This window comes from Nansenia antarctica, assembly GCF_963989245.1.
Source record: "Nansenia antarctica genome assembly, chromosome: 3".
In the NCBI taxonomy this organism is placed as follows: Eukaryota; Metazoa; Chordata; class Actinopteri; order Argentiniformes; family Microstomatidae; genus Nansenia; species Nansenia antarctica.
In genome coordinates, this window is record NC_137688.1 from 66,023,327 (window position 1) to 66,048,639 (window position 25,313).

A 25,313-nucleotide genomic window follows, 5' to 3' on the forward strand; every position below is an offset into this window, starting at 1 on the left:
TCATCGCGGCCAGCAGCACTTGGATGTGGCGTATCAGAACACCACAAACATCGTGCACTGCAGTTGAATGGGATCTGTTGATCAATGTGTGGCCTGGCATGACAATAGTAGAGAGAGGGAGAAATACATTTATTGGATTAGTAGAAGAAGATACCATTGTAATCCTTTAATATATTTAATCACAAGCTGCCCTTTATTACAGTTCCACACACCTGTGTACCTGGCAGACGGAGGGTCTGCTGCCCCAAATGGTTCATAGTGCAATGAAATGAGATGGAATTACATGAGATTCATTCTATGAGATATGTTTAGCATGTGAAGTGTCATTGGATTAGAGATATTAAAAGGATTTGGAATAACTGATTTCTTAAACTGAAAGAGTCACAGCAAGGATCAATTGTAATCATATACAAAGTGATGTGCAATTTCCTCAGCACTCATCTGGCCTCAGTATCACAAAAGTTCAATTGAATGCCACACCCACTGCACTTGATTGCTGAGGTTATGAATGCCACACCCACTGCACTTGATTGTTGAGGTTATGAATGCCACACCCACTGCACTTGATTGTTGAGGTTATGAATGCCACACCCACTGCAGCATTGAGGGCAGGTGAAGGCCCTATATAATCAGCCTAATTTACTCAGAAGGCATTGCTGTGTTCCTCGGTAAGTAAGGAGGAATTTATGTGTTGTAGAGTAGTGAAAGCAAGTAGGCTATGCTGATTTCACTAACACAAGTGAATTATTGTAAACATGTGTGTTGACCTTGTGTGTTGACCTGATTTACGTGGCATATTTGTGAAACTCTTTCAGGGTTTTAACAATAATTCATTTCCCAGCTGCACATTAATTTCTTAACTGCTGAAATATGGTAAGCATACCTCCTTGAACTGGTGCATTTATAGCTGTGTGCACACTAACAGAGTATTTGGGTCATCTTCAATTAATTGAGTTTGATGTGGTGAGCCCCACCTTTCCTGACTTAGCTGTGTTGGTACACACTTTGGATAAAAGGTAGCTGGTACAGTATGACAATGATTTGATTTCTTGGTCTAAGATGAAGGGTTTTTCTTAAGAGAGGGAGTGCATCTCTGTACACGTCGGCCAAGCAGGTGTCCAGATAGGCAATGCATGTTGGGAGTTATATTGCCTGGAGCATGGTATCCAGCCAAATGGGACAGTTCTGGCGGACTCTGGTGCTGTTGCTTTGGCTGAATTGTCATTTGGAACCTTCTTCAGTGAGACTGGGAGTGGGAAGAATGTTCCCAGGGCTGTTTTCATTGATCTGGAGCCTACAGTTGTTGGTAAGGAGGTGCACGTTTGCTCTACACTGGTAGATGGTTCATAGTACCGACTACATTACATTTAGTCTCGATGCCTTGGTAGCATGTGAAGCCTAATTTATCTTGTGTGGTACTCCAATGACTAGTTGCCTTGATTCATTTTCTGCATGCATTTTAATGTGACTGCTTCTCTAGATGAGATCCGGAATGGACCCTACCGTCAGCTGTATCACCCTGAACAGCTCATCAGTGGCAAGGAGGATGCTGCCAACAACTACGCCCGTCACCATCGGCAAAGAGATTGTGGAGCCTGTGATGGACAGAATACGTCAAATGGTAAGGCTCCACAAAAGTGATGCAGTACATTTATAATTATTCCTAGTCCATGTTCTATGGCTTTTCCTGTGCCATCTCTGCAAGGACGCAAGTCTCGATGTTGAACATTTGGGTGACTGTTTTGTTTTCAGGCTGACCAGTGCACAGGACTGCAAGGGTTCCTCCTCTTCCGCAGCTTTGGTGGTGGGACGGGCTCTGGCTTTGTTTCTCTCTTGATGGAGCGCCTGTCTGTGGACTATGGAAAGAAGTCCAAGCTGGAGTTTTCAGTCTATCCAGCTCCCCAGGTGTCCACAGCAGTGGTGGAGCCCTACAACTCCATCCTGACCACCCACACCACCCTGGAGCACTCTGACTGCTCTTTCATGGTGGACAACGAGGCCATCTTTGACATCTGCACGCGTAACCTTGGAGTGGACCGGCCGTCTTATGTTAACCTCATTCGCCTCATCGCCCAGATTGTCTCCTCAATCACGCCTCCCTGCGTTTTGACGGAGCGCTGAACGTAGACCTGACTGAATTCCAGACTAACCTGGTGCCTTATCCCCGTATCCACTTCCCCTTGGTAACTTACGCTCCCATCATCTCTGCAGAAAAGGCCTACCATGAGCAGCTGTCTGTCCCTGAGATCACCAACGCCTGCTTTGAGCCAGCCAACCAGATGGTGGAGTGCGATCCCAGGCGGGGCAAGTACATGGCGTGCTGCCTGCTCTACCGCGGTGACGTGGTGCCCAAGGATGTCAATGCCTCCATCGCTGCCATAAAGAACAAACGCTCCATCCAGTTTGTGGACTGGTGCCCCACTGGGTTCAAGGTGGGCATCAACTACCAGCCCCCGACGGTGGTGCCAGGGGGAGACCTGGCCAAGGTGCAGAGGGCATGTTGAGCAACACCACTGCCATAGCGGAGGCTTGGGCAAGACTGGACCACAAGTTTGACCTGATGTATGCCAAGAGGGCCTTCGTACACTGGTATGTGGGAGAGGGCATGGAGGAGGGGGAGTTCTCTGAGGCCAGAGAAGACATGGCTGCCCTGGAGAAGGACTATGAGGAGGTGGGGCTGGACTCTGGTGACTGTTGTGAAGATGATGAGGAAGAATATTAAACTGATTCCATCTTCAGTATTTATATTTGTTCTTAGCAACCCCTTGTCTAAACATTGAATAAATCCAAAAGCATTTTGCACTTGATGTTTTGTCATTTCCACTTAATTGATTTGTTCATCCTTTCAAAGCAAACACATGTTTGGTTGCATCTGTCCAAGTTTTTAAAAAGCTAGAAAGCAGGGCTCACTTAAGATAAGCTACTAGGTTTTATAAATCAGGGCTCACTTAAGGATGGCTACTAGGTTTTATAAAGCAGGGCTCACTTAAGGTTAGCTACTAGGTTTTGGGAATGGACATGTACTAGACAGATGTAGGATTGACATGACAACTAGACTAGCGTGACTGCAAGTAGGATTCATCTAACTTTGTTGACTAGGTTTTCCTTGTTCAGAAGAACTGGTCAAATCTTCTGCATAGGTGTGCTGTGTTCCATGAACATTATTAGAACTGAAAGTGTAACCAGATTGTCCATCCATACATAGATGTGTAATGATGGTTCTAATCATGCCTGGTGCGGCAGGGATTCCTTTACAGCTTTAAAGGGGAGGATGTGATGTTACCTTTGCTCACTGTAAAAATCTTAAACGAACAGAGGATCCAGTGACCTCACTCTTCATGGATACACAGCTGGGGGCAGAAGAGCTGTATCCTAGCTAATCTAAGCTGTAATACAAAGGTAGATAACTCACTCTGACTTAAAACACACTTCTCCATGGTCAAATGGTTTTATTGACAGTCTGTGCCACACATCTAACTACCTAGATGACATGGACAGGAAATGGTTTCATCAGCCTGCGAATTAACATGTTAGTGTGGTAGTAGCGGTTGGTTGTGTGTGTGTCAGGGGGTGGGGTGTTCTACTGGGGGAGGTAGTGGGCTGTTCTACTGGGGGGTGGTTTTGGTCTCGACTGTGGAGGGATTAGCACAGGTGTGGGGAGTTTCTAATTAACCTTTTACCCTTTTATTATTATTATTTTAATTATTTGTTTTACCATTACTGTCTAAATCAGCGTCTGTTTTCTCACAAGAAGGTGGGGGATTACAGTGGAACGTCACAACACGTATCTTCATACTGGTCCGAGTTTCCCGACAAACTCTGACTTGTGTCCAAATTGGGTGGTTATTTCCCACTAGGGAATTCGTATCAGAGTTTCCTACATCTGCCGAAGGCACCATTATTCTCTGATAAAGTAACACTTTTGACGCCTTTTTCTTACGGAGCCCCCCTGGGGTCACATGGTAGAAAAAAAATATTTGATGTGTGAATCTGTTTAGTAATTCGTTCCCTCGGTTTAGTAATCCGTTCCCTCTGTTTAGTAATTCGTTCCCTCAAATGTTGCTCCCCAATACCCTTACTGGTTTGATTACAAATTATCTCTGTTTTGGTGATTTCTGTGCCCAAAAGAACCTGGGTCTCCTGCACATCAATGCAAGGAGTTTAATTCCTAAAATAGATCAGTTGTCAGTCTGGGTAAACGGTTCCAGTCCTGAGGTACTAGTAATCACTGAGTCTTGGTTAAGAAAGTCCATTTCCTATCCTGAAGTACATCTGCCAGGCTACAATCTGTTTATTGGCGGGATAGGTCTTCTAAGGGTGGGGGGGGCAACCTTTCCAAAGTACACCTGCAGTGCTCTATTGCCCTAGCAAAATCCATCCCCAAACAGTTTGATCCATTAGTTCTTAACATCAAGCTATCAAATAGTTACTCACTGTCGGTGGCTGGTTGTTATCGTCCTCCATCAGCACCAGCATGTGCTCTAGAACAGTGGCGGACTCAGGCTGTTTGAAGGGCAGGGGCAAAAAGAAAAAAAGGGCACCTACTGCACAACATGGGACCCCATCAGCGAGCAAAGAGCTATGATGCATCATGTATGGTGAAATAGTCTTCATCCTTGATTAATTCAGATTAACATTATGTAGTCTAGGCCAGGGGCAGATTTCGGATTGTAGGAGATCCGGTGCTGAAAAATTGGCGCTTTTTTTGCTGCGACACCACAAACTTCAACTTACCACCACCATATAGCGGACAAAAGTCATTGGAGAACACTTATAGGATTTCACGAGAGGTATTAGAGAATTAATGTAAGGATGGAGGGTTGGGGTTGATGAACCTGGAGGTGAAAAAGAAGGCTATGAGAGTGAAAACGAACACGTTTTATTTGTATAGCGTATTTCTCACAAAATGTGACCCAATGCGCTTCACATGATGACAGAACACGCAAGCAGGCAAGGGAAAAAACTGTGTACACTGTGCATCCAGGAAAATTCCCTTGCAGCCCTCTACTCATAGAGCGACTACTTCCAGTTTGCAAACCAGCGCACAGCAGCAGCCCCCAAACCCTCCCCACGGGGGACCCCCAGCCGCCCCACACACCCGCCCCACCACCAGCACACCCGGCCCAGCCAACCAAGCACAGACCATAATAGCTCCGTACCTGGCTAGCCGAACCAGGTGCCCCGGCGGCGGAACAGACCAAACACACGGGGCGGCCGGGGCCGCTGAGGAGAGGCCTGAGGACCACAAGCGCACAGCAAGCAAGCAAGGGCGAAAAACCTGTACACCTTGTATCCAGGAAAGATTCCCTGCATCTTATTAGCGTATACACTTTTCACAAGTCATTCCTCGTCGTCGGAACTGCTTTGTCCAGTGCGGAGCTCAGATCCTGGTGCAGGTCCTGGCGCTGGTACAGCCTGGTACTTCAGCACCCAGGTACTCTTTCCTGTCAACAGAAGATCTTATATAGAAGAACATATATATGAGACATTTTGAAATGGTATTATTATTCTTTTACAGAACTAAACATTGAAAATACAGGCAAGATCCCTCCCACCACTTGTTGTCACTGTCATGAACTAATGGAACTTAATGGCCCTTCCTCCTTGTTTGTTTTATCAATTTTGAAAAAGCATTTTGGATCTTTAAAATGTACATATTGGTGCAATTAATATCTAATTTTCCACATGCCTATTATATTTGTATTAACTGGACTGTACAGAAATATTCTTCAAAGTGTTGAATTGATCGCTGGTATCACTCTGCTCTACGACACTTCCTGTGGATATCTGTGGGCTCAGTGGTCATTCGCGGGGCGTGGCGGGAGGGCGCGCGCACATGCGCGTCTCTGCTCCGAGGCCGGATTGGTCCGTTGCACGCCAATTGAGAAGGGTCCAGCTGTAGTCGCAGCAAGAACGGAGAGAGCCAATTGGATGAGGTGTCATCGGCCTGGTGGCCAATGAACGCCGGTCACGGCGAGCTATAAGTACGACACACTACGCAGGTTTCTATTATTTCAGACTCTTTTCTTCTGTGCTTACGGAACTCGCTAGAATCCAGAAAAATGTCAGGAAGAGGTAAAACCGGAGGCAAGGCCAGGGCCAAGGCGAAGACCCGTTCTTCCCGAGCCGGACTCCAGTTCCCAGTGGGCCGTGTCCACAGGCTCCTGCGCAAAGGCAACTATGCCCATCGTGTGGGCGCTGGCGCACCGGTCTACCTGGCCGCCGTGCTCGAGTACCTTTATTTTACCAGGAAGTCACATTGAGATTAAAACCTCTTTTACAAGAGAGACCTGGCCAAGACAGGGTCAAAATAGTAGCTTAAAAAACTGTTCAGATAACAAGACAGGACATAAGACAGTGGCAACAATACAATAGACAAACAATGGTAGGGGTATTTACAAGGTGATTAAAACATTGAGAAGTCTAACCAAAGCAGGTACAGCGAGCGGTGACCACATCCTTTAATCTACGCTTGAAGATACTTATGGAAATGAAGTATTGTTCTGGATTGTATGTTGTGTGTCTGATTGACATAGTGTTTGAGTGCTTTTGACATGTCATTGATTGTATGTAGTATGTTGTGGTGAATGTTGTGAGCCTGAGCAGAAGGGACAATAGCTGCTGCAGGCGGACCAGAGATTCATGCCAATTGTTTTGTTTATTTGATGACCCATTGTGCAGGCAATAAAAGCTGCTTCATCCACCATCCTGAGAGTGTCCCAATCCCTTCAGTACCGCCAAACACAAATTAATACTTTTTAACAAAGACAGATAAGAAGAACAGGGAACATTCCATCGCGAGTGAAGCGAGCAAGCGGGAAAAAAATTGGCCTCCTCAATTCTGGAAGTCACCAGCCTCCACTGATCCTTGGTGCATCTGTGAAAACGAAAAAAGGACACTATGATTCCCTGGAAAGTCCTTGAAAAGTAGGATTTGATTTGTTACCATTCCTTTAAACAAACTTTATTCAAACAGTGAATAGACATATAAAGAAACGGCTGGGGAAAGAAATCACTCAGGCATCACGCAAAGTCCAAAACTACTCTTAATATTCAAGTATTAAATTATTGGGTCAATTTTGTCTAGACAGTTTTTTTCATTATTTGGGTCAATAAATCACAAGGAATCAAATTAATAACAATAAAATCACCTGTCACTACAGCCAGTCATACTCCGATATCTTTGATATGAGTGACAGGACCTTGGGATTGACTGCGACACGCTTCTTACTGCCTTGTTTTTGTACTTTTGAGCCCTTGTCCGGATTTATCTTGAACATGCATCTGTTGGTAGAGGAGTGGTACATAGAATGCTTGACATCGTTGTCAAATGGTGTACATTTACACAATTCTGTTCATTCACATTGGTGGGCCTTGGCTGTACACTGTGATTCTGCTGTTGCCTAGTGTGCGCTGCTCTCAATGAATGTTTGAAAGAATGGGCTCCGTCACTCATGCCCTGCCTTCTGCACCGCACTGATTCAGTCTCAAACTCTGCTACAAGGACTTTATGATTAAAAGTTAATTATACCGGTAAATGAAAAATTAAAGATTAAAAAATATACAATTACCTTTGAAGAAACTCCAATGTTGCGCAAAGCTCTACAGGGTAGTCGATGTTGAGGACATAGTATATCATGAATATGCCATTAACTGCCTCTGTGAAACTTCCAACTCTGTCATTGACCACCACCTGGTCCACTGCTACCATGAAAGCAGATGCAGTCAGTGGGCTTTCTCCTGTGAAGGTATGACAGACGCGCACACACACACACAGACAGAGACACACACAGACAGACAGACAGCGATACGAGAGGGAGAGAGAAAAAGAGAGTCAAAACTGAGCTGTTATACATTACATTTTCTCAACAATGACTGTATTGTATGTGCACATGAAATGGTTAATATACTTTCACTTACCACACAGCAATATGCATGGGGTTGTGGGGAGATGCTGCAAGTCCACATCTGTTGCAACACAGGTATCATCAACATTTATGAGCATCTTGTTCTGATCTTCTTTGAATTGGGCCAAAAGCAGCAACACAGCCCCACAGGAGTCTTCACCCACAGCCTGGATTTGAGGTATGAGTTTTGCTGCAACACATTCTCTTTCCGGGCGCTGACACTTGAAATATCCCAGGACTTTTTTGTATTTGCTATTCATGGCCTTCATGGAATTCTTCATTTATGTGGACACCGGTTAGTTGCTTGAAATGAGCCTTCAATCCAGTTGTGTTGAAAAGATAGGGCCATTCTTCTTTCAAGGTCTGTGTGTCTTTTTCATTTAGGACATCTCTTCTCTGGGAGGCAAACGTGTTTGTCATCAATGCTTCTATTTTCTTCTCATCCTTCTCATTTTCCTGAAACATTCTGTGTAGTTCTTCTTTCATCTTGCTCTGGGATTCATCATTTGCAGACAGTTGAGGTTCTGGGTTCACACATCCATAAGAGACTTTCCGTGTCTTCTTTCCCTTGTCAACACTGCTGGGCTGAGTCATCATTGGTGGCCCCATCCTTTTGTTGTTGTCCACTCTGCTTTGTAGTTGTTTTGTTATAGAATCGTAGCCACTACCTACTACTTGATCCTCGATCACATCCTTGAAGGACTTAGGATAGTCCAGTACCATCTTGCGGGCAATTTCACTCAAGTGCTTCTTTTGAGGCTTTTTGCAGACAACCAGGATTTCTGCGGCAATCAACCTGATGATCTCTCTTCTATCCCTCGCCGTTGGCCGTTCTTTCTTCTCCAGTGCATTCTTTATATGCGAAGGCATGAGGTTCCACTGTATGTTGAAGTTGAAGTGCCAGTTATTGTCCAGTGCTGCTGTTCCCTTCTCACCGCTGATGGAGCATTCACTGGTGGAGGCCATCTCATCTCCATCACGCTGACCTGGAATACAGTGAGCCATAATTAGCACAGATACGTGAGATTGGTTGTTTTGCCTCTGAGACAATATCATTTGTATTTCAAATGAAACAATGAACTATGAGGTCAAAGCCCATAATGTCTGCTTTCAATTCATGTGTTGTTTTTGAACATACGTTGAACCATTTTAGAATAGTGCCATTTTCACTCCTGCCTCTTCCACAGATTTCACATGTTAATTTCTGTGTCAAACCGCTTATTTTATTGATTACCAATAAATGGCCGCCTAGTGCTCCTTTAACAGTAAGAGCAGTTTTGGGCCATCCATTTACTAATTGAATGAAACCTTCAACATCCCCTATAGTTAAAAGTATACATGGCAAATGTACGCACGTTTATTTGTGATGGGGCATCGTCTTGGAGTGGACTGAGGTGACATGGAGCTTGTAGGTGAGCTTAGAGAGGAGTCAAACAACTGTACATCATCTCTCTCAGAACTGCTGCTCTGAAGGTCTGTAGAGGGTCCTAAATGGCAGTGAATTATAACATTCATTTTTGCATGTCAAAACAGGCACAGAAGAGTATCTCACATTGTTGGGTGCTTGCACTGATCACCACCTCTGCAAGCACACTACTCAGTGTGACCATTGTTGAATGTTAACAGTGAAGACGGCAACAATGAATAAATCAGTATGGGGGGGTAGGCTCCCAGATGTCTATGTACTTTTTGTTATAATCTCTTCATTTGTCATGATGTCTCGATGGTAATCAATAAATTATGATGATAGGTACCTTCTGGTTCGGCTTCTGACAGACAGCTAGGCCGTTCAATTAAACCTGCTGGTTTGAGTTTTGACTGGGTGGAGGTAAATTTGCCCCTGACCCCGTTATTTATTATGGATTTTTTTTATTTATTGGCATTACATTTATTGATTACCATCGAGACATCATGACAAAAAGTGCATAGAAATCTGGGAGCCTACCCCCCTTTTAATAGGAGAACCCATTAGAGTGCTCAAACTTGACCTCATTCCATGTCTACTTCATTAAGGCAGCAGCTAATTATGTAATCAGCACAGAGGAACCTCCCTTCTGGTCGCAACAGACCTCAAGTATTGTCATTTGAAAAGGTAAGTGTGTTAATACAATGGTTTTACTTACTTCTGACAAGAGAAAAAAGGCTTGGACTGGCAGGAAAGGCCACAGAGCTCGCAGACGGGCTCCAGTCACTGGTCACGGACAAATCTGTTTCGGTTTCTCTGCTGTTGTAACCTAAACAAAAGTATAACACATTAGTTTGACATACAGTAAATAAAAATGAAGACATGCACAGTCAATGTTTCACTTACTTTTGGCACGAGCAAGAAGCTTTCTCGCTTCTACTATCTTCAGGACACCTTCAAGGTCTTTTACTTCCACAAAGTGTAGGTCCTCCACAGTAGTCACGCCAAGGGTTTCGATTACATCCAGCAAAGGTTGTAGTCCACAGCCTGGAACCACTGCTGTTATGAAACTGGCCAGGTCACCCATGACTACAAAAAAAGATAAACACAGCTTGAGCCTAGATTTTGCTAGTTATGAAGTGAGCTCCCTTATCTGTAGAGTGACTGAAAAGCTAGCATAACATTTCACAGTAATGAGAGCTGGTTAGGATGGTAGTTCAATGTTAAATACATTTTTATTGGCTGACCTGGGATGGCGTTGGCTGAGGGACACAGCTGTTTGATCCCGGCTCCTCCTTGCTGCATCGTTTGCTACACGTGTACATCAAGCAGACCTTATCTTTTAGACAGTGTTTCGTTATGGTAAAAATACGGGAAGATATACATTTGCAGACTAATGTTTATGTAATGACTATTTGAAAACCATGACTTAATGCATAATATCAAGTTCTCACCTCTTAATATCAAGTTCTCTCTCTGGAAGCTGAAGTTCAATCCAAATCTGTTAAGAAAAAATAAAAGTGTAAGTGAAGCAAATTTCGGAAATGTTATTTCAGAGCTAGCTAGCCACATCATTTGCTCCACGTGTACATCAAGCAGACCTTATCTTTTAGACAGTGTTTCGTTATGGTAAAAATACAGGAAGATATACATTTGCAGACTAATGTTTATGTAATGACTATTTGAAAACCATGACTTAATGCATAATATCAAGTTCTCACCTCTTAATATCAAGTTCTCACATTCTCACATCAAGCAGAGCTTAGTCCTTGGGCCAAACCATTTTTCATTACCAAATTCTGGGCAAATCCTAGATGTGATTTTCTTATTCCTATACATCCCTAGATTATGTTTTGATATGATAGACCTTTTGGATTGGCAGCTTATTAGTAGTTATCACCTCGTAAAGGTACGGAGTGCTTTTTTCAAAACCGGAGTTTTGCCTAAAAGTCCCCTGCCATATCCTGCTCCCCTTCGCATGATTCGCGCCTAGCTGTGCTGTGGTTGTGATAGAGACATGAGCCCTTTCATGTTCTTTATGCGCCTGAGCAGGCGCGGATCTATGGGTGGGCCTGGCCCACCCAGTCAGATTCATAAAAATACATATTTTTTAATAATAAAATATTTTTAAAGTTTAATTTTCACTAACTAACTGTAATGTGAATAGTTTTGTCTTGCGACCGTCATTGCCACCGGCTTGTGAAGAACTGGTAGGACTACACCGTCGGATCTGTCAGCCATGGAGGAACCAGCCACTCAACCAAAGCTGGTAACATTCCCTACTACCACTGTAATAGATGGGAAATCGCGCTCCTTCAGTAGAAATTGGTACGAGAAGTTCAAGTGGATGGAATAATAGTAAAGAAAGAGACGCTATTTTTTGTAAAGTGTGTCGACATTTCCCAGAGGCGCACACGGAGTTCACTTTTATAAGAGATGGATACAAAAATTGGAAACGTCTCCGGCAGGCCTGTGACAAACACGAGTCTAGCAAGCCGCATGCTGTTGCCCTCACCAAGTTGGATGGGCAAAGCCATGGACCCCAAAGCCGTGGGACAGTGTTAAATCAAATGCACGGTGATGCCGTTTCATTCATAGAGCGAAACCGGCAACACGTTAAAGTTGTGTTAGACATTGCTATGTTGTGTGCCAAGTTGGAAATTCCACTTAGAGGTCACAGAGAAACGGAAGAGGCGCTCAATAAAGGTAATTTCTTGGAGCTATTCAAGTTCATGTCAAAATATGATCCAGAAATTGAAAATAGACTGAAGGAACTGCCTCGAAATGCCACGCTCCTAAGCCATCACATTCAGGATGAGCTGCTTGAGGCTGCAGCCTCACTGCTAATTCGAAAGATAAAGTCTGAACTGCATGAGCAATCCACATATTATGCCATACTTGCGGATGAGTATAAAGATCTATCCAAGCGCGAGCTAGTTGCTGTCTGTATTCGATTCATTCATGGAGGGGTAATTAAAGAACGAGCAGTAGGCTTTGTGGAAACTGCGGAATTGTCTGCTCAAGGAATATCACAGAGGATCCTAGTGTGTATTCGTTCATTTATTTGTTCATACATTCATTTATGTACCTATATATTTATTGTTAATTCTGTCAGACTTGGTCCTCCATAGTTGATGGTTATTGGTTAATTCATTGAATTGCGTGCGCTTGAATGCCTTGCGTGTGTGTATTATAATAACTTGTTTGGCTGTCCGTTGCATTGGGTAGACAGGTACTTTATTTATTTTCCGTTCGTTTCATGGTCTGCATAGTGATCTCCTCCAGTCTCTGCGAATATTTTGCGTGTGTGCATGCGTGTTGGTCGTACCCAAATGTTTCGAGCACCCACGGGCAGAAACATAAATCGGCGCCTATGATCGCGAGCCCGGTTGTGTTCCATCCATCTGGCTGCTCATACATAGGTCTAAAACGTGCGGTGATGAGTTTCACTCAGGCCCACCCAGATTTTTCCAGGCCTACCCATCAGCCACTTTCTGTATCCGCCACTGCGCCTGAGTCTCCTAAACACGTAGAGACCAACCCCGAGTCGATCAATGATTCCTACGATGAGCTATGGTAACTTTACCGCACCTACCCCCTACCGATGAATGCCTAATTTTTGCGGTTTTCCGGAGGTATTGTGCGGTAGGTGCGGGAAAGTTACCATAGCTCAGCGTAGGAATCATTGATCGACTCGGGGTTGGTCTCTACTTGTTCAGGAGACTCAGGCGCATAAAGAACATGAAAGGGCTCATGTCTCTATCACAACCACAGCACAGCTAGGCGCAAGCCCGGATTATCCATATATTGCATCGGGTGAATGCCCTGGGGCACCAGCCAATGGGGGGGCACCCCAAAAAAAAATATATATATTTTGGGCACATTTTTAAATTATAGGCTATATTTACTGGAAGACATCCACACAGGTACAAAACTAACGGTTATATTTAGGCTATCATGATAAAAAAGATTAATAATTGCGAGTGCCCCCCCCCAGTCACAGACAAGTGCCCCCCCCCCCCCCCCCCCCCAATCACAGACAGGTGCGCGAATCAGCGCGATGACGCAGTGACGCCCGGCCAAACTATCACCTAAGAAATCAAAATGGACAGGCGACAACTGAGTGGCTCTGCCAAGCGAAAAATTAAGAAAGGCAAAGACTCCAGACATACGGCCGCTCTTAAAAATGTCCCAACAATTAGGATTTTTTTTATTTCACCTAGGCCTAAAATGAGCACTGAAGTTAACAGTGGGGGGGGGCAGCAGAGCGAGCGAGGGAGCGAACATAGCGAACAACGACGAGAACAACGACGAGAACAACGACGAGAGCGGTGAAGCTAATGCTAACTGCCCAGCAGACGATTCTACAGCTCAGGCAGACGTGAGCCATGGCGCTGAGAACAGTCAGGTGCATGAGAGCGAGGATGACGGAGACGACGAGGTGGATCCTGGAAATATTGCCGAAGATCAGCAGCCGCTGGTGGATTTTAACATCTCAACAGACCCGGAACTATGGGGAGACATCACGGAGCATGTGAGGGAAATGGCAATTTCTAAAGGCCCGGTGTCCTTCCAGAATAGGGCCCGCAAATACCCAGCATCTGTGCGGGACATTGGTCTTGGAGGACAAACGCGGTCACTCACCAATGATTTATTGCATTGTCGCCTCCCAAACAAGCAGACAAGCAGTAGAGACTGGTTAATTTACTCACCATCATAGTAAAGAACTGTGATGACCCAGTACTGTAGTAATATGCTCTTGTAAATCTATGGTTTTTGTAACCATAGTAAATATCAAATTTTCACTTGCAAAGTAAAAAATAAAATAAAATGTGTGTGTTGGGGGGGGGGGGGGGGGGCACAACACATCAAGTCTGGTCACCCTAGGGGGTTAATCCGGGCCTGGCTAGGCGCGAATCATGCGAAGGGGAGCAGGATATGGCAGGGGACTTTTAGGCAAAACTCCGGTTTTGAAAAAAGCACTCCGTACCTTTACGAGGTGATAACTACTAATAAGCTGCCAATCCAAAAGGTCTATCATATCAAAACATAATCTAGGGATGTATAGGAATAAGAAAATCACATCTAGGATTTGCCCAGAATTTGGTAATGAAATGTTCAATTTGGGGGTTTGGCCCAAGGACTAGCTAGCTAGCCACATCATTTGCTCCACGTGTACATCAAGCAGACCTTATCTTTTAGACAGTGTTTCGTTATGGTAAAAATACGGGAAGATATACATTTGCAGACTAATGTTATGTAATGACTATTTGAAAACCATGACTTAATGCATAATATCAAGTTCTCACCTCTTAATATCAAGTTCTCACATTCTCACATCAAGCAGAGCTAGCTAGCCAGTGCCACATCGTTTGCTCTACGTGTACATCAAGCAGACCTTATCTTTTAGACAGTGTTTCGTTATGGTAAAAATACGGGAAGATATACATTTGCAGACTAATGTTTATGTAATGACTATTTGAAAACCATGACTTAATGCATCATATCAAGTTCTCACCTCTTAATATCAAGTTCTCACGCGCGGGACACCGGAAAATTGTGAGCATGACCAGACCATTCCAGAATGAGGCTATGTCCACACCAATACGTTTTTTTGATAAACGTTTTTTGTATATAAAAATATGACCGTCCAGACGAGCACGTTTATAACATATCTGCATCCAGATGCATACGTATGAACGCAATATAAACGCTGTCATTGAGCATTCCACACCAGTAGTCGGCGATATAATTTTAACCCCATAGCTCCGCTGGCCAATCAGACGCCAGGAAAAGCTAAAGCGGTTCTTCCGCGTTACATCCGCGAAATACAAAATTCCAATCGTAAACAACATGCCGCCTCGGGGAGCAAAGGAGTCGTTCATTTGGACAGACAGTGAAGTAGAAGTATTGTTGAGTTTAACTATTGAGTACAAAGTACAAAAAACATATGCAACCATTGACTGGGAGTCTTGCCATTTTCGCAGTGTTTGAAACGTTTTGTTGGACAGCTCCTATGTTTGTAAATCCGTCAAGATGACATTTTATTTATTTTCTTACAATATTTTGTATGCACTGCAACATTACCCAGTGAAAAAACAAAATAAACATTCTTTATTGTACCTTTGAATTGTATGTCGTAATTATTATGTCGCAAATAATAAACAAAAATGTCTTCACTTACAGAAATAAGAGTGTGTAATAATCTACTGTGGCTCTCTACATTGTCTTTCTCTTATGCACCTCTCCTAGTAAGTAATGGCATAAGCCCCAAAAAAGAATAGCAATGAACAATTTACATAAACACAGAACAGAACTTCTGTATAATATCTTCACTTACAGAAAAGACTAATCTAATGTTCTCTTAAGTGTCTTTCTCCTATGCAACTGTCCTAGTAAGTGTCAAGGGGCCGGTTTCACAGACAAGGCTTAAGCCTAGTCCTGGACTAAATCACACTATTGATTATACATTTAATTGAATTGTTGCCCTTCTGGTTGTCCTCCGCGGTGTATTGAAGAACATATTGTAGATGTTCTCCATGTCTATTTGTTGCTGTCGGTGGTAGTAGAGGAGCAACAGTAAATGTTGCTGTAAAAGCCCAATCAAGCTCAATAGGTTCTGCAGCACGAACGCAACAACTCTGTAAGGTGCCATTGTTGTTGTTGTTGTTGTTGTTGGCTGGGTTAGCGCATGCGGGTTACATAAAACAGCTGCACTGCGCATCATCTACGCGCATGATGACGTGACGAATACAAAACAAACGTCTATCTCGTCCAGACGTCAAAAAATATACAGCGTTTTTTAAGGATCTTCACTCTGGCAGGCGTTTTTAAACATCTTCGTTTTCAGAGGGCAAAAACTCGTTTGCGTCTGGACGAACCCCCCAAAACGAATAGAAACATCCACGTTTGTCAAAAAAACGTATAGGGCCTCAGGTTGTAAATCTCGGATTTTCCCATCCGGCCATAGGTCCTACCCTTTCCGGCCATAGGTTGCGCTATGATTCGCTGTGCCAACTGTGACGCCTCCCACTCTGCCTGCATATTCATAGCTTTCAGTCACGTGGTTTCTTCCCTAGCAACCACCAACCTGACGGGCAAAAAGTATCATAGCAACATCGCTCAACATGGCTGCCTACTATTTAGACCACCTCACCCATGAAGAACTATCAAGATACACGACGGTGATAGGAGTGGAGGATTGACACCATTCAAATAGTGTTGGATTCCCTGTCTTCTACTCTATCCGGACACGTTGGAATTATTATCATAACCCCCGGAGAATCAAAGTTATTGACCTGCAAAGGGTGCCTCCTTGACCGGCTTTTCCCGTGAATAACACCGGTTATGGAGGTGGTACAAACATAAGACTATTATTGCTAAATTCACCATCAGTATACGGTCATTTTGAGCCCTTAACCACCGCGCTGACACCCCGAGAAGATATACTTTTAATATGAAACTCGATCAACCGGGCGTTCACCGGCTGCTGGACGAAACTCCCAACTCCCGCTGTCAGCGAGGCGAGGGAATATTTATATCCGGGAATTCGCTCCTTGCTGTGTCCACGGTGATAGGAGTGGAGGATCGACTCCATTCAAATAGTGTTGGATTCCCTGTCTTCTACTCTATCCGGACACGTTGGAATTATTTTCCTAACCCACGGGAAATCAAAGTTATTAACCCGCAAAAAGTGGGTTTTGCCCGTGGGTTTTGCCCGCAAAAAGTGCCTTTTGCCCGTCAGGTGGGCGTTTCCACTATGCTGTGACGTCACATGAAAGCTATGAATAGGCTGTGGCAGGAGCCTGGGCAGAGTGGGTGGGTCGTTAGGTTGAGTGGTGTCACCTGGGTTTGGGGAGCTGGGGATATATAGTATATGAGAGGGGTGTCCTCAGCTCTCTCTCTCTTCCTTATGATTTGGGTTCTGTTGGTAAGGTCTCTGGGTACCTGGTTTTTGGGGCCTTTTAGTTTTACACTACATACGTTCATACACCTTACACATACAACATACATTCTACAACCATTCACTCATGGCATACACTACTGATTCTTATCCATAATCATATACATGTTATTTAGTTTATTTTGGTTCATTTAAGTAAATAAAACTTTAATTGTATCATTTAAACGCATGTGTGGAGTCCCTTATTTGTTACTACCTTCGGGTGTGTAACAAATCGATGACGACGAAAATCCATTATTAGATCTGAAACAGGGCCCCTTGGTGCATTTTTAGGTGGCCAGTGTTTTGCCGGTAAACAACAGACATCCGTATTCTTCATTATAAACTTCCGTTATGCAATAAAATAAATGAATCAAAAACTAAACGCAAAGAAGTAGACTACCTAAAACAACGGAAATGGAGCACATGTATTTAATTGTGTACACTGATTTTTGTAAATAATAAAAATGTCACTTCATAGTAAAAATGCCAATTTTCCTCAGCCAGTGATGAACTCCAGCTGATGATCACAATCACATTCACTGTTGAAACCTGCATTTTCTTTTTTTAATTAATGAAAATCCACTCCCTGCATTCATTTAATTGAACCAAACCCTACCACATCGGCTATGAGGCTTGACAATGCATTTTGCTACTGTGATATAACTCAAAAAGCCAGTGGCTCTCAATATGCCATTGACATTAGACCTGAAAATAAACCATTCAGCTCAGGCCTTTCACCTAAAGATCTGAGGAAACAAAGCCATAGCTTTAGTTAAATGAATACATAAGAGACAACTCAAATTACGAGCCTTGGATGTCACAAAAAACAAAAGGCTTTCAAATGGGAAGACACAATACATTTGCTTTTATTTATAGTTAACAGATGAAAATTGCCACACCGAAATGGAAACAAGACATTCTGTGTGTGTGAGTTCTGTACTTCTATCCACATCAGTTTCTCCCTGCTGTCTTAAAGTGACAAGCACCCTTTTCTCAAACACACACAGTAAAGTCCAAATGGACCTAACCCTAGGAAGCAAGTTGCCTAATGGCATGAAAATGCAACATGTTGTACTTGCTGTGTGCCTGTACGTGTGAGAAGATGTATTTTTCCACTAGGCACTTCACATCAAGCACTACAACTCCCTACAGTTTTCCGCTTCGTCGCGTGCAGGGCCTCTAGGGAATGGCCTAGGAAGGTGAAAGTTGACATGGTACAATGTCCCATGAAGGGGAAGGAGTGTGTAGAGTTTGGTGAGTGTGACTCTTTCGCAGCCTGTTCCCTGGGCCCAAACGTACCCCAGCAGGAGCACCTTTCAGTCAAAGGGCACATACCTATGAAGGCCTCTAGGGAATGGCCTAGGAGGGTGAAAGTTGACATGGTACAATGTAGGGATACAATGAAGGAGTGTGTAGAGTTTGGTGAGTGTGACTCTTTCGCAGCCCGTTCCCTGGGCCCAAACGTACGCCAGCAGCAGCACCCACTTTAATTCAGGCTTTTCGGCCTAGGCAACTATAAGTAGACAACTCCCTGGCTTAAGTCTTCCTAGGAGGGTGAAAGTTGACATGGTACAATGTAGGGATACAATGAAGGAGTGTGTCAAGTTTGGTGAGTGTGACTCTTTCGCAGCCCGTTTCCTGGGCCCAAACGTACCCCAGCACTTTAATTCAGGCTTTTGGGCCTAGTCTAGTGTGACATTAAAGGTTAAAGGACTTTAGCTCAGTCTGTGGTTAGAGTGTCTGTAGTTAGAGTGTCTGTGGTTAGAGTGTCTGTGGTTTGAGTGTGTGTTAGTTTGTGTGTCTGAATGTGTGTGAAGTTCAGAATCCGAGAGAGAGTGAGAGAGAGTGAGAGAGTGAGAGAGAGAGAGTGAGAGAGAGTGAGAGAAAAAAAAAAGTGTGTGTGTGAGAGAGAGAGAGTGAGAGAGAGTGTGAGTGTGTGTGTGTGTGTGTGTGAGAGAGAGAGAGAGAGAGAGTGTGTGTGTGTGTGAGAGAGAGAGTGTGTGTGTGTGTGTGTGTGTGTGCCTGTGTATACTACTATGTGGGGACTGAGGTCTGACAGCACAACCACGGTGTGGGGACTTGAAATCGCTGTGGGGACCCAAAACAGAGTGAGAGAGTGGTCCACACAACACAACATCTGCTGACTTTTTTAGACACTCTTTACAGCAGGGGTGGCCAACCCGCGGCTCGCGAGCCGCATGCGGCTCTTTGGCTGTCTGTGTGCGGCTCTTCAATCCATTCATTAAAAGTGTTGGTGTAGCGCTCTCTCTGACAGGCCGCGTTCGTAAATTCGCCGGAGCAACGTTCTCAGAGCGAATTTACGAACGCGGCCTCTGTCTCGCTGCACGCTGCTGTAACCCGATACTTTTTTTTTTTCCCCCAATCCAATCCAATCCAATCTCGCGTCACTAGTGTTGCCAGATTGGATTGATTTTTCAGCCCAACCAGAGTCTAAAAACCCACCCAGAGTGATCATAAGTAGCCCGATTGGGCTGGAATCTGCCAAATCAGGCAACACTGTTCCCTAATTGTCCGTTCTGAGGAGAAGCTGTAACACGGCTTTTTGACAGTTCATTTGACAAATTACGGATAACAACAAAATAAAAATGTCAGGGAAGAAATGTACAGCTAAACGCAAGTATGGAGATGAGCACAGGACGTTTTTAGCCGAGTGGGAGAGTGAATATTTCTTTGTGGAGCGCAATGGAAAGCCATTCTGCCTGATATGTCAAACATCGTTGGCACATTACAAAGCTTCCAATCTCCAGCGCCATTTCAACACAACGCATGCTAACATCGACCAGGAGTTTCCAAAAGGCACCGAACTTCGCAAGGGTAAATTAAACAGCTTGAAAAGCCAGACACAAACACAGACCAAGTTGTTCCAAAGATTTGTTAAGCAATCAGAGACAGTGACACTTGCGTCCTATCAAGTGGCCTGGAACATTGCACGTGCTAAAAAGCCATACAATGAAGGAGAGTTTATAAAGAAATGCATCACTGATGTGATGGAAATATTGTCTCCAAATGAAACACTGAAAAAGATGGCCTCAGACATCCAACTGTCACGCCACACCATTGAACACAGAATATCGGACATAAACAGTGCCATTGAAACAGAATTACATTCTGATCTTCAGAATTGTGAATATTTCAGTGTTGCATTGGATGAGTCTTGTGACATACAAGACATACCACAGTTGGCAATATTTACACGGTCAGTTTCAAAAGACTGTGTGATCAAAGAAGAGCTCCTTGATATTCAACCTCTGAAGGACAGGACCCGTGGCATAGATGTGAAAAAAACCATGACTGACGTGTTTGCAAAAGCAAATCTGCCAATCCAGAAACTGACAGGAATAGCCACGGATGGAGCACCCTCAATGGTTGGATCTGCAAACGGGCTAGTGGGGCTCTGTAAAGCTGACAACACTTTTCCAGAGTTTTGGAATTTCCACTGCATCATTCATCGGGAGCAGCTTGTGTCTAAAACCCTGAATTTAGACCACGTCATGAAGCCTGTGATGGAAATCGTCAATTATATCCGCACACATGCTCTTAACCACAGGCAATTCAAAAATCTGATTGCTGAACTTGACCAAGACCTTCCCAGAGACCTGCCACTTCACTGCACTGTGAGGTGGCTTTCTAAAGGCAAAGTGCTGTCTTGCTTCCTTGAGCTGTTGGATGCTGTGAGGCTGTTCATGGAGGATAAGAACAAGGACTATCCGCAGCTGTCAGACCCCCAGTGGATTTTGGATTTGTCTTTTTTGGTGGACAAGCTGAGTCATCTGGACAGGCTCAACCTGGATCTGCAAGGGAAGTTAAAGATGTTGCCTGACCTGGTGCAAAGTGTGTTTGCATTTGTCAAAAAAATCAAGCTGTTTAAGGAGCATCTTCAAAAGGGAGAATTAACACACTTCGCCTCTCTGAAACAAGCAAGCAGACAAGCTGCACCTGCCGCCCTGAGAAAGCAGACTGCCCAATATGCGACACAGATTGAAAAGCTCCAGGAGAGTTTTGCGACCCGATTCCAGGACCTACAGCAGAAAAGGCCTCAGATTACGTTCCTCATTGACCCTTTCAGTGCAGAGACAGACTGTTTAAAAGCCCCCCTTGTCACAGATGAGGCAGCGTCAGAGATGGAGATGATTGAACTGTCAGAGGATGACAGACTGAAGTCTGTTCTAAGAGATGGGACCATTGAGTTTTGGAAAACTGTGCCAATGGAAACATATCCCCATGTCAAACGGGCTGCGCTCAAGCTACTCTCAATGTTTGGGTCAACATATGTTTGTGAGTCTGTGTTTTCTACCCTGAAACATGTGAAATCCAAGCACAGATCTGTTCTGACTGACACACATGTGAAGGAACTGCTTCGAGTGGCCACAACAGAATACAAACCAGATTTGAAGAGGATTGTGGCAAGCAAGGACTGCCAGAAGTCCCACTGAGTCAAAGGAGCAACAGGTAAGACAAAAATATGTGTCACATACACTGTTATTGTGAGGTAGGCTATTGTAAATTGTTATATTTCTGTGTGTGGAGAGAGTATGAGAGAGGGAAAGACTGTGTGTGTGCATGCTAACCTTGACAAGAAATAACAGAAGCTGCTTCCTCCCTCTCTCTCGTTTCAGATATCCGAGGCAGAGAAGAGATGATATTTAGCAGCTTTCCCACCTGCTTTCATTTCATTCATGCATATTCAGTTATGTGTGAGAAAGAAAAATAAATAAATCTGTCTGCAAAGTAGCCTATTGGAAATGTATTATTGTGTGTGTGTGTGTGTGTGTGTGTGTGTGTGTGTGTGTGTGTGTGTGTGTGAGTAAGAGGGAGTGCTTTTGTGAGCCCGCATGTATGATGTGGCTCTTTGTGGTACCCCAATATTTTTTTGTGGCTCTTAGTCTCCGACTGGTTGGCCACCCCTGCTTTACAGGGACATAATCCCTGAGAATGAGAGGGGTCTAAATGGAGACCATCTGAACAAGTATGTTGTTGTATGGGATAATGTGCGTTTTCACCACTCAGATCTGGTCAGACAGTGGTTTGCAGCACATGAAAGGATGCTGGTGGAATATCTCCCTCCCTACTCCCCATTCCTGAATCCAATAGAGGAGTTTTTCTCTGCCTGGAGGTGGAAGGTATATGACCGGCATCCACATACCCAAATGGCCTTGCTAGCAGAGGGTGGATTCGCCACTCAGGGAGATACTTTCCTCGCTGCATTACCAGGGATGATATTCGCTGTGATGTCGATGAAAATATGTGGCCAGACAGACAGGAACGTCTGGATGTCAATGAATGATTTACAGTATGTTGGATGTTCCAATTCAGTTCCAATATGTACTGCAATATTGTTTACAGTTGTGCACAGCTCTACCCAAAGGGTGTTTCTTATGTTTGTGGTAAACAAGTTTGTATTTTTCTTTTGCACAATGCTGTGAACAAATTAGAATTGCAAAGAGCATATGCAGTAAAAATGTGAAACATAACTATTCAGCGTCTTGTACTCATTTACCTCACTAAATACAGTAATGTGTAACCCACTGTAGATTTCAAATGGCTGTGCAAATAGTGTATAGTACTGTCTTGAGCATTTTCAGGTAGTGTCACCAAGATCTGACTTTTTTGCATTGGAAAACACTTACAGAGTGAACTGTCATAATGAAAACATGACAAAGCCATTTGACTATCTTGTTCATAAACAATGGTGTCAGGACTTTTCATTTTGATGACACTGACACTTTCATTGACATGAATACTTGCTTTTGAGGAATGAACTATCCATTTTGAGCAAGTGACACGCTTTTGCAGGTTAACACCTAGGTTTTGCAGTTTGTACTAATTGTTCTGAGAAATGCACTAACTGTTGTGCAAATGTTAATAGTGATGTGAGAAATGCACCAAAGCGACTGAGAAAAACTGTAACAGGTCAAGTTACATGTTAACATAGGACCCCTTCTTTGATATCACCTTCACAATTCTTGCATCCATTGAACTTGTGAGTTTTTGGACAGTTTCTGCTTGAATTTCTTTGCAGGATGCCAGAATAGCCTCCCAGAGCTGCTGTTTTGATGTGAACTGCCTCCCACCCTCATATATATTTTGCTTGAGGATGCTCCAAAGGTTCTCAATAGGGTTGAGGTCAGGGGAAGATGGGGGCCACACCATGAGTTTCTCTCCTTTTATGCCTATAGCAGCCAATGACACAGAGGTATTCTGGTGATGTCTCCCCTCCCCCGCCCCAACCTGCAGCTGACCTGGCTGTGACCTTTCAGAGGGCCAAGCAGTATGGTACCAATTCAGTCTGAGAAACAGACCAACAGAAATCTGCAGCAGTAGTTTTATTAACAGTAGACTGATTTTATTTTAAGTTTATATCATTCTAATAACATACTATTGTGATTTTCATATTTTTAAAAAATCTGTATTTCCTGTTTTTTCACTGTTAAAATATATTGAGCATATAATTGAGCGCTGTTTGGTGATACATTGGGCTAGAGACTAAAGTTCAGGAGGTCGGCAATGTTAAATGAACGGCTGAGGCCTGAGTGTGCTGCTAGCTGTGGAAGGTGCTGTGTGGGGGAGGGGGAGGCGAATAGTGAGTGACTAAATTGAGCGCTGTTTGGTGATACATTGGGCTAGAGACTTGAAATCACGTTTGGCTGAAAGCTGGCATCCCACTGATGGCGTGTGTCTTTTTCTGTTCCCCTGGCTACATAGGAAGTGTCCCAAAAGTGAGCCTAAAAATCAGGAGGTCGGCAATGTTAAATGAACGGCTGAGGCCTGAGTGTATTAGTAATAAGTACTATATTTGTAATTTTAAGGAGAGTTCTGTAAATGCGTTAATGTAGTGTACCAGAACTGTGTATTAAAAATGACAACATTCTCAATCATGCAAGCCATATAATGGTTTAAATTATAAAAACATTTAAAACTGTTGTTTTATCTTTAAATAATTACAAAACATAAAGGGATTAAGCAGTTCTACATTTATGAATAATAATTATTCATCTTGTTCCAGAAAACCAGTTATTCCCGTGTGCATTGAATGCAGCAGTAGCTTTGGGGAAAGTTTGGAGGTGCAGGTGCTTAATTGATGTCTCCCCTCCCCCGCCCCAACCTGCAGCTGACCTGGCTGTGACCTTTCAGAGGGCCAAGCAGTATGGAACCAATTCAGTATGAGAAACAGACCAACAGAAATCTGCAGCAGTAGTTTTATTAACAGTAGACTGATTTTATTTTAAGTTTATATCATTCTAATAACATACTATTGTGATTTATTTTATTTTTTTAAATCTGTATTTCCTGTTTTTTCACTGTTAAAATATATTGAGCATATCATTGAGTGCTGTTTGGTGGTACATTGGGCTAGAGACTTGAAATCACTTTTGGCTGAAAGCTGGCATCCCACTGATGGTGTGTGTCTTTTTCTGTTCCCCTGGCTACATAGGAAGTGTCCCAAAAGTGAGCCTAAAGTTCAGGAGGTCGCCAATGTTAAACTGCTGAGTGGGGAGGGGTAGTGAGTGACTAAATTGAGTGCTGTTTGGTGATACATTGGGCTAGAGACCTGAAATCACTTTTGGCTGAAAGCTGGCATCCCACTGATGGTGTGTGTCTTTTTCTGTTCCCCTGGCTACATAGGAAGTGTCCCAAAAGTGAGGCTAAAGTTCAGGAGGTCGCCAATGTTAAACGGCTGAGTGGGGAGGGGTAGTGAGTGACTAAATTGAGCGCTGTTTGGTGATACATTGGGCTAGAGACTTGAAATCACGTTTGGCTGAAAGCTGGCATCCCACTGATGGTGTGTGTCTTTTTCTGTTCCCCTGGCTACATAGGAAGTGTCCCAAAAGTGAGCCTAAAGTTCAGGAGGTCGGCAATGTTAAATGAACAGCTGAGGCCTGAGTGTGCTGCTGTCTGTGGAAGGTGCTGTGTGGGGGAGGGGTAGGCGAATAGTGAGTGACTAAATTGAGCGCTGTTTGGTGATACATTGGGCTAGAGAGTATTGAGTTACATGCTAAGCTGTATCAGTGCTAACTAGAGTACTGAGTTACATGCT

At 43.8% G+C, this 25,313-nt stretch overlaps 1 protein-coding gene across 1 annotated transcript; it reads left to right on the top strand.

Moving 5' to 3' along the window:
- Window positions 1-578: 578 nt before the first annotated feature.
- Window positions 579-2,722, top strand: LOC308154281 (tubulin alpha-4A chain-like; the record flags this gene model as incomplete). The annotated part of the gene is given in 7 exon segments (XM_080527446.1): window positions 579-612; window positions 1,079-1,306; window positions 1,481-1,568; window positions 1,570-1,621; window positions 1,753-2,092; window positions 2,095-2,493; window positions 2,496-2,722. Coding segments are annotated over 7 exon segments (1,368 nt in total).
- Window positions 2,723-25,313: the final 22,591 nt, after the last annotated feature.